General features: G+C 39.4%; 1 protein-coding gene across 1 annotated transcript in view; it reads right to left on the bottom strand.

Annotated features, from left to right (window-relative positions):
* SLC25A36 (solute carrier family 25 member 36) overlaps positions 1-13232 on the bottom strand; it is a 38168-nt gene extending 24936 nt beyond the window's left edge. The window contains exon 1 of the mRNA XM_050779722.1: positions 12940-13232. Within this exon, the coding sequence (XP_050635679.1) occupies positions 12940-12980 (41 nt within the window). The 5' untranslated portion in view covers positions 12981-13232. The remainder of the gene's footprint in view (positions 1-12939) is intronic.
* Between the last annotated feature and the right edge of the window lie 216 nt (positions 13233-13448).

The raw sequence follows: 13448 nt of genomic DNA, 5'->3' as shown, positions 1-13448 counted from the left end.
ATTTTAAAAGACAAAAATATGTCATATTGATTTATTAGTATATGCCACCAAGAAAATAAGATAAAACCAAACTGTATGCAACTAATGAATGAAAAACTTATGCAACAAAACTATTAAAAGATAACACTCATACGTAAAATAAAAAACATAACCCTTACCTCACACTACATTTTAAAATTAACTCAAAATGGATCATAGACCTAAGTTTAAAATGATGAAACTATAAAACATCTAGGAAAAAAACATCTGGAAAAAAATCTTTTAACTTTGTGTTAGGCACAGACTTCTTACATGGAGATCAACAGAAGCACAAATTAAAGAAAAAAAACTGAAAAACTGGACCTTACCAAAACTAAAAACTTATACTCTGAAAGAAACTAAAACTGCTAAGATAATGAAAGAAACAGAAGAAAATGAAAGCCACAGACTGAGAACAAATATTTGCAAATCATTACCTGCAAAAGTGCTTATAATCAGGAACAAAACCACGTAATTCAGTAAGAGATTTAACAGATAGTGATATATAGATGCAAATAAATACATAGAATTCTCAAAATCCTTTGTCATCAGGGAAAAGCAAAGTAGATCCATTATAAGATACCACTGCCCATCTATTAATGGCTAGAATTAAAAAGACTGATCAACAGCCAACTGCTGAACAACTGGAAATCTCTTACACTACTGGTGGGAATTAAAAATGGTACAGACATTTTAGAAAGCAGTTTGTCAGTTTCTTACGGAGATAAACATAAAACTGCCACACAACCCTATCTCACTTGTGGGTACTGACCCAAGAGAAATGAACAGGTATGTCCACAAAAAGACTTGTTCATGAATGTTTATAATAGCTATACTTATTAATAGCTAAAAACCAGGAACAACCCAAATGTCCATCAACTAGTGGAAGCAAGATGTGATACACCTATACCATGGAATACTACTCTGCAGTAAAAAAAATCTCAAAAGCATTATGCTAACTGAAAAAGCTAGGCACAAAAGGCTTTTATTTTTGACATTAAAAAATTATCTCTACTTAAGCAAACATTTTTATGATATTCTAGAAAAGGCAAAATGAGACAAACAGAAATGAGATCAGTGGTTTCCAAGGGGTAGAGGAGAGGGAAGAAAGTGACTACAAGGGGTATGGGGGAATTCTTGGAATAACAAAAAATGTTCAATATCCTTTTTTTTTTTTTTTTTTGAGATAGGGTCCTGCTGTGTCACCAAGGCTGGAGTGCATAGGGTCTTGCTCTGTCACCAAGGCTGGAGTGCAGTGGCATGATCATAGCTCACTGTAGCCTTGAACTCCTGGGTCCAAGCAATCCTCCTGCTTCAGCCTCCCTAGCAGCTGGGACTACAGACTTTATAAATCTGCCAAAAGTCAATAAACTGTACACATTTAACAAAGCGTAGATTTTACTGTATGTAAACGATACATTGACAAATCTGACTTGAAAAATATGTGAAAACTAGTAGGAATTCTTAATATATGAACTATCTGGGGTTGAATACATTTATATTATGTGAAACATTCAATCATAAATAAGCTTAATATTTCAAAAAAATTCCACTCATAGCTTTAAATAGGCAGTTAAAAAAACTTAACCTCCCCCCAAAAAATGTCGAAACCACAATTATATGGTCAGATTTCAACAAAATTAGACAAAAAGTAGTAGGATTATAGCAAATCTGAAACAAAATTAAGTAGAACTTAGAAACCTCAATACTCAATAAACAAGGAAAAGATATTTTCAAACAGCCATGAAATAGTCTTAAAACCTCATTATATGTAAGGCCACAAGGAGAATCTTAAATAGAAGCCATTAATTTACTTACGATAAGAGTTGAGAGTTAAGTGGTAAAAGACATGAGTCATCATCACACAGTATACTCTGAGTATATGCAATGCAGAACTCAAGAACCTGTGGGTTGGTCCATACCATATTCACACTACAACAGTGATCTATTATGGCAAACCATAGTAATTTCAATTTGTCTTTGCCTGATTTCTTTTTAGCAGTTTAGTTTATTTACTTTGTAAATTTGTTGAGCATAAAACCCACAAACAGGCCCAAAATCTATAATAAATATGCACATGTTTTGATTTTATATTCTGTAAAACCTAAGAAAGTATTGTTGAATATGAATAACTTCTAAAAAATGTATTCAATGAACATGAATTACTTCTATAATTAAAACGAAAACAAACAAAAAGCAACATGAGCACATAAAGCCATGATTCCTACCCAGTCATTCCTGGTTCCAAGAAAATAAATATTAAACAGCAAAAACAAAGCAACAACGGTAAAAACAACACCTGTGCCTCACACGCTTGCTGTAAAGATGATATAATATAATCCACATAAAGCATTTTGTAAAGTGGCACATAAAAAGTACTCAATAAATAGCAGCTATATAGTTATGTATTTCTATTACTGATAATAGTAACTATGAAATTTTGTAATAGAAGTATTATGAATATGTTGTGGCCAGACCAACAGACAAGGTAAATACTATGATATTTAAAAAACACTTCAGAAGTAAAACACATGAGAATCTGAACTGGTCAGGCATGGTGGCTGATGCCTGTAATTCCAGCCCCTTTTAGAGGCTGAGGTGGTAGGATCACTTGAGTCCAGGAGTTTGAAACCAGCCTAAGCAACACAGTGAGACTCTGTCTCTTTAAAAAAAAAAAAAAAAAAAAAAAAAAAAAGAGAGAGACTAGGCATGGTGGCTCATGCCTGTAATCCTAGCACTGTGGGAGGCCGAGATAGGTGGATCACCTGAGGTCAGGAGTTCGAGACCAGCCTGGCCAACATGGTGAAACACCACCTCTACTGAAAATACACACACACACAAAATTACTCGGGCATGGTGGTGCACACCTGTAATCCTAGTTACTCGGGAGTCTGAGGTGGGAGGATTGTTTGAACCTGGGAGGTGCAAGTTGCAGTGAGCTGAGATTGCACCACACTGCACACTCCAGCCTGGGTGACAGAGCGAGACTCCACCTCAAAAAAATAAGTAAGTAAATTGTAGAGAGGTGGGGGTGGCATAAGTGGGTAGATACACAAGCACTAGGTTGTCCTGAAGCAGTTTTACATTATAGAATGCAACAGATGTGTAGTGTAGGGGTGACACTCTGGTATTTCTCTTGCTGCAATTTAAAAAATAATTATTATGCACACTGAAATCAGAATTGATGTAGAGAACAAAACCATTGCTTCAATAAAGTTGGGATGAACTACATTAGATTTATCTTTTCTCCATGTCAAAAATATCACTGTCTAAAGAAATACACCAGAAGAACAGAAAGCCCCAGAGAAATCGGCAGCTGCAAGTTTTCAACCAATGAGGCAAATGGGAAAGACAACTTAGTAAAGAGGAAGAAAGGCTTGCAGAGGGAAATACCAAAAAGCAGCAGGGTTTTGCCCTGCAGAATCCCTGGGAGGCCTAATGATTAAGGGCACCAAGTATTCAAGAGGGAATTAAGGCAAAGAACTGAAAACAGAAGGACTGGCTGCTGCCACACAGGCTGTATGACAAAGGTAGGATGCCCAGTGTCTCCCTATGCCTTACACACACACACACACACACACACACACGATAAAACTATATTCCTAGGCAGAAGGCTAATTCTCTGAAGAACACAAACTCAACATTTCTGAGGTTAGGTTTAGCAGGAACAAAGGATGCAAAAACAATCCACACCAAGATGCACTACTGCAATCTTTCCAGGACTTCAACTTCCAGAAAGAAAAAAGGTCAAATAGAGGAAAAGTGACCAGATTAGCATCAGGCTTCTCGACAACTGCAGATTACTTATCCTAAAATTCTATACCAAACCAAACTATACATCTGGGACAAAGAGGTATTCAATAAATTGTCTACCGTATACCCTTTTCTTACACAGCTAACTAAAAAATGTATTCCATAAATTAAGAGAGTAAGCTAAAAGAAGATGGTGGTGGGGAGGGAATCAAATGCAGGAACAGAATAACCCAAGACAGAGAAAGAAGTCCCAAGATGATAGTGAAACGGCAGACCTGGAAAAAAAAACCAAGCAAGACAGGATTAGTATGACAGAATTCAGTGGGACAGAAGTCTCCAGGAAAAAAAAGACTCACAGATGAACACAGCTGACCATATGATAAAAAATGTTCAAGTATGAGTACTCACACAACTAAGCAAAAGTTTTTTAATGGAGGCAATTATTAACTTCAGGGGTAGTCAGGTGCAGTGGCATGGGGGTTGGTGGGGGGGCGGGGAGGAATGAAGTTATTCATAAGAAAGGAAAGGTCACCATAATAGACAACTCAAACTTAGCTCAGCAGTGAACAAACAATATTTGTATCGTCATAATAAGGTAAGCACTGACTACTGATTTAACAAAAACTGTATCAAATTTTATATTGAGAGGATGTAAAGAAAGGGGAAACAGAGAGTGGTAAAATATAACTAACTCCTTATCTACCACAACAGAAAGATGATGTATAATATATTAATTTGAAAACTAAGAAAAAGCAACAGAGCCATAAAAAAGGATGAGTTTGTGTCCTTTGTAGGGACATGGATGCAGCTGGAAACCATCATTCTCAGCAAACTATCGCAAGAACAGAAAACCAAACACTGCACGTTCTCACTCATAGGTGGGAACTGAACAATGAGATCACTTGGACTCGGAAGGGGAACATCATACACCGGGGCCTATCATGGGGAGGGAGGAGGGGGGAGGGATTGCATTGGGAGTTATACCTGATGTAAATGACGAGTTGATGGGTGCTGACGAGTTGATGGGTGCAGCACGCCAACATGGCACAAGTATACATATGTAACAAACCTGCACGTTATGCACATGTACCCTGAACTTAAAGTATAATAATAAAAAAAAAAAAAAGAAAAAGCAACAGAGAAAAAATGGTGAAGCAGAAGCAGGCACTCATTACTGGTCTTATTTCCCTCTGATCCAGTGATGTGGATGACATCAGTTGCAAGGTGTGGCCAATGTAATTTGCTATTAATAACACAGTTCAAGGCTGGATGCTTTACTATTTTTAAAAAGTTACAATTCAAAGTTATTTCTATAAAACAGTCACTGGTTTGTTCTGTGTGCTTTCTTGACTGGCAAAGAATTCCAAAGACAGAATAGCCAAGTCTGTAGCAGAAGAGCGTAAGTTCATTACTCTGTAACATCAAAAATTCAGAAAGAAGAGTTTCTTTCAATGTCACTATACCCCTGGTCACTATACCCTTGGTATACCCAGATTAGAAGTAACTACATGTTCTTTATGTTTGGAGCAAAATGACCTGGATCGCCACTCATTTAAAGTTTTATAGGCAAATGTCTTATATCTTAAAGATATGAGAAGGCCAAGATCACTTGGTGAGTCAAATAATCACATAGCTATGTATTGATCTTATAGAATATTTAAAATTGTTTAATATGGTTATCACTGAAGAATTTTATAAGACACTTTAAACTATTTCATTTTCATGTTTGCCAAATTGTACAGTAAGTTTATCAAGTCATCTCAGTAATTTACTGGAATGTGGACACATCTCTAGCCTATTAGGTAATACTGCAGAGGCTAGTAAAGCCAAACTTTTTAGAGTTTAACTGTCTAAGAACTTTCAAATGTTGTTTCTACTTAATGCATATAATGAAGATAAAAATTCTAGCATGCCAGGGCATCTAGCTACCTCAAGGGCCTTTATGGACCTCTTGAGTAAAGGAGTGGCAAAAAGATACTTAGAGTGTTTTTTTTGTTTGTTTTTGAAGCTAGGCACAGTGTAACCAAAACTGCTTTAAAAAACAAAACAAAACAACCCGTGCAAACAGGTCTTGTAAGAAAGAACAAGGCCTCTGTTGGGGGCCTCAAAGTGCTCTCCCACACTAGTTATTGAAGCACAGGAATCAAAAGTTGAGGGTGGGGAGATGGGAGAGAAAGGAGAAAGAAATTGTTCACTAAGTGAATATGAATAGCAAGCAGATGAATTTCAGCCATCATACCCAGTCATGAATCCCTAAGACGGTACACAGACATAAAACTCCATCGACTGGATAGTCCCAAGCTGCTAAACCACTAGATCTGGCTCCCCTAGCTTTAAAAGGACTTTTACTAACCATACTTGGAAAAAATCCAAGGCACTGTTAGATATATGTCCTCAATATTAACCTCTTGAGCATGTATGGATCAGGAAACTTGTTTTTAACAGGAAAGGTAACAGATGAACAAAATATTTTCCGATGAGGTCCACGATATTTGTATGTGCATATTATTTAAAAAGGTACTTCAGAATTCATTTTGTTAACTGTACACAGTGTTTAGCTTTATAAGGCAAGATAAATAGGATAAAATATTTTATTTTTCTGCCTGTAGTGATACTCTACTTAGCGTATTAGTTACATTAAGAAATATCACTCACTAAAGATGAAGTTTCTTTAAAATGCTAGCCAAACTAAGGAGTTTTTCAATCTTAAAACATGTAGACTGCACTGGGCGCGGCAGCTCAGACCTGTAAATCCCAGCACTTTAGGAGGCCAAGGTGGGTGGATCGCCTGAGGTCAGGAGTTCAAGACCAGCCTGGCCAACATGGTGAAACCCTGTCTCTACTAAAAATACAAAAAATTATCTGGGCGTGGTGACAGGCACCTGTAATCCCAGCTACTTGGGAGGCTGAGGCAAGAGAATTGCTTGAACCTGGGAGGTGGAGGTTGCACTGAGACAAGATTGTACCATTGTGCTCCACCATGTGCAACAACAGCAAAACTCCATCTCAAAATAATAATAATAATAAAATATAGATTGTCCCTGAAATTCTATGCAAATCACTAAGGAAGTCTTACCAAAAACTGTTTCTCTGGTAGTACATTTGTGTAACTATTTTCTCTGAAGCTTTAATGTTCAGACAAGAAACAATACAAGTTTTTGAAATGGCGATGGTCATCTATATACCCGACTTAACTTATGAAAAGTCAGCAATGCGTGGTTCAAAATAAAACAGCATTTTTTAAAATGTAAGAAGTGTTTCTGATGCAGAAAAAAATTCACAGGTTATTCTTATTTTGGACGATAAAGCAAAATCAAGACTAGTAATACACAAAATTTTAGCCAACTTAGATAAACATGGAAGCAAGCCGTATCATGCAGCCCAAGATGCAATTGTACAGTCTTTACCACCATTTAGAGTGTTTTTTGGTTTTCGTAAAGGTAGGCACAGTGTAACCAAGACTGGTTTAAAAAAACAAAAACGAAAATCTCTGTGCAAATAGGTCTTTTAAGAAACAGCAATGCCTTTGTTGGGGGCCTCAAAGTGCTTACTATTTTAAGGAAAAATAGTAGGATACGAGACTGAGAAATAAAAAAAAAATCCATTATAGGAACAAAATAGGCTGAGAGAATGTGGTAGTAAGTTTAGTAAAAGTAAATTTCCCCCTTTCTTTGCTACCCTTTACAGCAAACCTTAAAATTGTCTATGTGTTGTCTCTAATTTCTCTCCTACTCCAACCAGACTTCTACTCCCTTGCCCTGGAAATTACTGAAAAAGTCACCAAAGGTCCTCAATTAAATTCAGTGGTTAACAGCTTTCAGACATCTTAAATGACACCAACATTGGATAGTTGATCATTTACTCCTTTCTAGATCTTGTATATTTGCTTCATTTGGATTTCAGAATACCATATTTTTTTGGTCACTATGAAGTCTACTTGGCTGGTTCCTCCTCTTCTCCTCATTCCTCTTTTCCTGCTCTCTTTTGTTGAAGTCCCCAGAGCGTAGTTCTTGGTCCCTTCTTCTCTATATTCACTCCCTTAGTGATCTCAACTAGGCTCATGGCACCACTTATGTTCCAATGACTACTAAATGTATATCCCTAGTCCAATCCTCTTTCCTGGACTCCAGGCTAGTACATCCAATCACTTAAACAACCAGCTTTTTGACCTCTCTACTTCTCAAACTTACCATGTCTAAAATGGAACTTCTGATCTCCCCTTACGCCAACTCTGTTCCATCTGCAACCTTGCCCATCTCAGTTGACAGCAATTCCACCCTTCCAGGTGCCCAAACTAAAAACCCTGGAGTTATTCTCTGCTCTTCTTCTACACTCTGCATTCAATAGGTCAAAAATCTTATTACCTTTACCTTCCAAGTCTAGCTAGAATTCAACCACTTCTCACAATGTCCATTGCTTCTAACCTAGTCTGAATCACCATTATCACTCAAGTGGGTTACTGAAATAGCCAAATCAACTCCCTACTTTTGCCCCTGACCCATGCATAGTCTAACAGAGACCAATTAGCCTTTAAAAATTCTATGATGACTCCTCCCATTTCAATAGAAAAGGTCACAGTCCTTTAAAGGCCTAAGAAGGCTCTATCATTCTGGCCATACCTGCCTCATTATCTCACTCTTACTGGGGCTAGGGTCTTATTGGGACTAGGGTCTTACTGGGGCTAGTTCCTTTTGTATAGCTAATTCTCTCCCTTCCAAGTCTTTACTCAAATGTCATCTTCTCAATAAGATTCATCATCATTTGATTCAGTACTAGAGTGCACTCCCACCACAGCCCTTAAAGGTGCACCACTTTTTTCCCATAGCACTTAACGCCTTCTAGTTAATGAAAACAACTACTAAACAGGACAGTCCCTTTTTAGATAATTGTCGATATTCTTCAGTACTATATTAAAACCAGACAAGTGGTAGGTTCTTAAAGATTAGTTGCAATGCAGAATCTGAACTATACCAGTAAACTTTTCATACTGTTGTATTAAAATCCACTGGTCTATTTTAAAATCTGAATGACTCTTTTACCCATGCCTGACTCTATGACATCATATATATATCGGTCATTTGAAAAATACCGGTTCACTGGGTTTGCGGGTCTTTCAAAACATTCTAAAAGTATTAAAAAATGTACACTTACTATCACCATCTCATCAGAAACATCCTTAGGTATTGGAAGGCTGGGGGCGAGGGGTCAATTCAAAAATTCAAATTTCTGTTTGAAAACTAGAATTTTGTCATTGATAACAAATGCTATCAGCGGTTTTCCTTCAAAAGGCTTCCTTCAGTTTTTGAGAAAATGTCTAGTCTGAGTAGTCAGTCTATGAATCGTTAAGAATGGGTCTCCATGAAAAAAAGAAGCTAGTGTAGCCTACAATTAAACAATGCAGAACCCCACTTCCGCATGCAGTTACTTTATGCCTATTTCCCATTCTGTCACACTGAATATTAAATATAGAGGTATTCAAAGGCTGCGATTTAATAAAATTAGCATTCCTAAGTTAAACTGGCTTTTTTTTTAATTGCAAGTACCTGGAGGTGAATATGATGACTATAGTCTGGTGCCACTGCCTTGATGCATGCTAAGGCATCAGCAGTTTTACCCATCATTGCTTCTGTACCATCAGGACAAATGTCAACACATTTGTGCCAATAATGTCTTAGTATTTTTATGAAAATAGTTTTAAACTCTCAGACCACAAGTAGGGTCTCAAGAAGGAGAATCCCTGACCCACAATGCTGTGCTACCTAATCCATTTGCAGAAAAATGGTAGCTGCTTTGCTACAATAATCCATTTACAGAAAAGTGGTTTCTTTGAGAATATTATCCAACAGGATAAGAAACTTCCCTTAGTTTTGCAATCTATTAGTAAGAAGAACAGAATGCATTTTTAGAAGGAAAAAAAGGGGAGGATGTCTGAATGTTTGTCTCTTCCAATGTTAGTAAGATGAAATCCTACTCACATCCCAAGGTGATAGTATTAAGCGGTAGACACTTTCAAGGTGATCAGGTCATGAGATTGTAGCCCTGACATTTGGGATTACCACCTTTATAAGACACCAGAGATCCTGGCTAGCTTCTCCTACTACATGAGGATACAGTAAGAGAGTGTCTTCTATGAGGAAGTAGATCACCATCAGACAAAGAACCTGTTATTGCTTTAATTTTGAACTTTCCAGCCTTCAGGACTGTTAGGAATATTTGTTATTTATAAGCCACCAGTTTTTGGTATTTTGTAATAGCAGCTTAAACAGAGCAAGACAGAGGAAAAGGAGAGGTAGTAAAAATTAAGGAAATGAGACTAATAAAAATATGGTCAGAGTGAAGGGGAAATAAATCATATTAATTATACTTTTAAGTATTCTATTTCTGCCCTGATCTTCAAGAAAACCGGTGAAATAATTTAACAAATATCATTCATTATACCAAAATGGGAGTTTCAATAAATAATGATGATTGAGCAAATAAATGAGCTCCAGGATATAAAAACAGACAGTTCTTAGATCATCTTTGATTTTACTCACTACATATATTAAATTCTATCATAGAAGCTACAAAGAAAAAACTTCATCTACTTAAAGTCTGAAGGTATATAGCTCTTATATGAGACAGTATCTCCCTTAAATACAAAAAAATGAGCTGCCTCTGTAGATATATGCCACTGATACAATAACTGGACAATGTATTTAAAAATGCATTTCATATTGCTTTCATCTCTATATACATACAGTATTAGAGGTACAAATAAAATTATATTATATTTACATCTTTTTTACTGGCTGCCATGATATGGTTCCTTAACTCAATTAACCTAACTACTGACCTTACAAACTCTGAATATTAACTCTGGCAAAAGCATAATGGGATCAAAGGGTGTCTTAAAGAAAGCACGAGTTATGCTTGTCAGTATTTCACCCAGAACCAAGGTCCTGTGATGGTGTTTAACAATACAGTTACTAGGCTATTAGAAATCTGGGATTCTGATAAACATATTTGAATATTACAATTTTACTTATCAGAAAAACAACTCAAAGGCTCCATATTCTGAAAACCCTTGCCTAAGATTAAATACACTGTGACAGGTTACTGATGGTTCTTTTAAAATACACTGGGCTTTCTTTAAATAGATAAGGTGTGTTTTACTTAACTCACTTATGTAACCACATATAAAAATAAAATCAAGATGAAATGCAAAGGAAGAGAAATCATATGACTGAGCACCTACTTTGTATCAGATTCTACATACCAGTATCTCATTTAATAGTCTAAATAAACTACATATGCTAGACTGGCGGGGACGGGATGGAGCTCCTAATCTATGTGTTTAGATGCTACAAAAACCTCCCATTCCTGTTCTTAAACCAGAAAATCTATATTTACATGTTTTTGTAATACCAAAATGATGATCCCAATCCAAAGTGGGAAATTAGTGCAATCAAGCTAACATTTATTTCAAATATAAGCAAGTCCCATTTTTAACAAAACTTGATATATGAATCCTGAATGCAGAGTAATAGAAATGTTAGGAGCTAGAGAAGGGCTTTCTAGATCATATAATACAATCTCCTAATTTTATAGATGAAGCAATTGAAATAAAAGTGTCAATTTTTCACCCAAATTAAAATAGTGCTAGACTACATCTGTGGTCTCCTCACTTCAGGTGTTATAGATCTAATTACACGAGGGAACTCAATTATTTGCATGAGATCTTTTCAAGAGCATCTACACAGCTACTGAATTTTTTAAAAAAGATTTAATTTGCCTGATTATTGGCAGCAAACATTTCAAAAATATGGAAAGCCAATTGCCTAAACTGGGTCTCACAGATTAATAGAAAAATATTGTTTTTATGCCAGAACAGTGGCTGGCCCATAATTGGTGTACAATAAATGTTTGTTGAATGAAAGTGTGCCAACCTAAAGTATTGCCATCATTGGCTCAATAGAGTCCATATGTCCAACTCAAAGCAAGACACCGTGAACAGAACTGCATGTATATTTCTTTCATAATCTCAAAAGTGGTGGATCTAAAAACTGTAGTATTCAAGAAGATGCCAGTAACAGTCTCAGCATAAATCACCGAAGCCATTTTTGATTTAAAAAAACTCTTTTTAATCCTCCAAATAAGTAACTCTTAAAATTGCTATGATTCTCCAAATGATTTAGAAGAAACAAATCTAAACAGGAGGCTAAATTGGCAGCTCTAATACTCATGTTGGCAATCAGGGAACTAAGACTTTGGGCTTAGTCCTAATCTTGCACACACATAGTAACTATTAACACTATCTTCAGAAAATCTGACCTCTCTCCACTCCTACTTTCTCCTAAGCAGCAGAAAAGCAGACGGTGTACAAGAGGGGTGGTTTTCTCGAAAGGAATCTGACCCCAAAAGTACTCCAAAGCTTTGCACCCCATTCACCACCTGGAAAAGCTCGGGCAAGAAATTTTCCAAGGCCTAGAAACACCCTACAGCAACCACGGGAGAATACCAACGCCTTCCCCGCTGGATCCCGTAGCTCCCTTACCACCCAACCTGCGAAGCCGAGCCCGGAAATGAGCTGCCCGAGGTCCGAGGTGGGGCGTGAGTGACGTGCGGAGGCCCAAGCGCGCTGCAAGGAGCGAAGGCTGAAGGAGGCTCCGGCGCCCATTTTGTCCTCAGCCTCCGCACTTTCCGCCCCGTCCCCTTGGGCCATGCAACCTACGCGAAATCCAGAGCCAGGCTACTCAAAGCGGCCCTGCATCCCCGACACCCGCTAGACTGCGGCGTGCAGCCGGGTCCAGAGGCGGTCGGGTAATCAAGCGCCGACCCCAGTTCTCGCCGGCGTCTCCTGAGACGCTTGAACTCGGCCTCCGCCTCACTCCAGGCCCCGCGGGCCCAAACCTCACTCCCGGCCCGGGTTATGAAACCCTCAACCTTGTCTGCCTGGGCCTCTCTCGCTCTCGGGCCCGGGCCTCACCCCCTTGCTTCCCCGAACCGAAACCCCCTACGCCACCCACGGGCTGGGTCTCTCCCCTCACCCGCGGGCCCGTGGCTGCTACCCGCCCAGGCCTCACCCCCGCCCCCCCTCGTCCCCCTTCACCCCCCTTCGCCCCTCTCGCCTGCGTCTTCGGCCCCAGCACCCTCAGCCCCAGTGCGCACGCCCCGCCAGGACCGTACCCCCCGGCAAACAGATGCACTAGCGTGTCCCTCTGGCTCATTCTCTCTCCCGCATGTCCTCCGGGCGCTGAGGCGGGACGCGGATCTGGCCGCCCGCTACGGCAGGCGGCTTCGGTCCCGGACTGGAGACGCACAGCGCCCCGGGGACAGCGAGGAGAGCTGGCCGAGACGCGGCTGCAGAAAGCAACCCGGCACAGCCCTCCCCGCGGCACTCTAGCCGCCCCGCCGCCTGCCTAAGCGCGCCGCCCTCCACCGAAGGCTGAGAGAGACCCGGCGCAGCGCGACAGAGGGTGGGCGGGGGATGGTAGGGGGAAGATGACTATTTGATGGCCCCCGACATAAACAGAGGCTCCCATTGGTCTGAGCGTCGTGACGTCAAGCACTCCGCAGGGCTCTTTCACGTGATCCCTGTGGGCTCTCTCAATGAAAGGGGCCACGAGGCGTGGCCAGAGCGCGTGCCCACGGGGTGGTAGGTCACCGCGCCTCTCGCACCTGAGGCCTGGGGCGAG

This window comes from Macaca thibetana, chromosome 2 (genome assembly GCF_024542745.1).
Source record: "Macaca thibetana thibetana isolate TM-01 chromosome 2, ASM2454274v1, whole genome shotgun sequence".
In the NCBI taxonomy this organism is placed as follows: Eukaryota; Metazoa; Chordata; class Mammalia; order Primates; family Cercopithecidae; genus Macaca; species Macaca thibetana.
The sequence above is the reverse complement of the archived record's forward strand: the minus strand, read 5'-3'. Positions and strand labels throughout refer to the sequence as shown.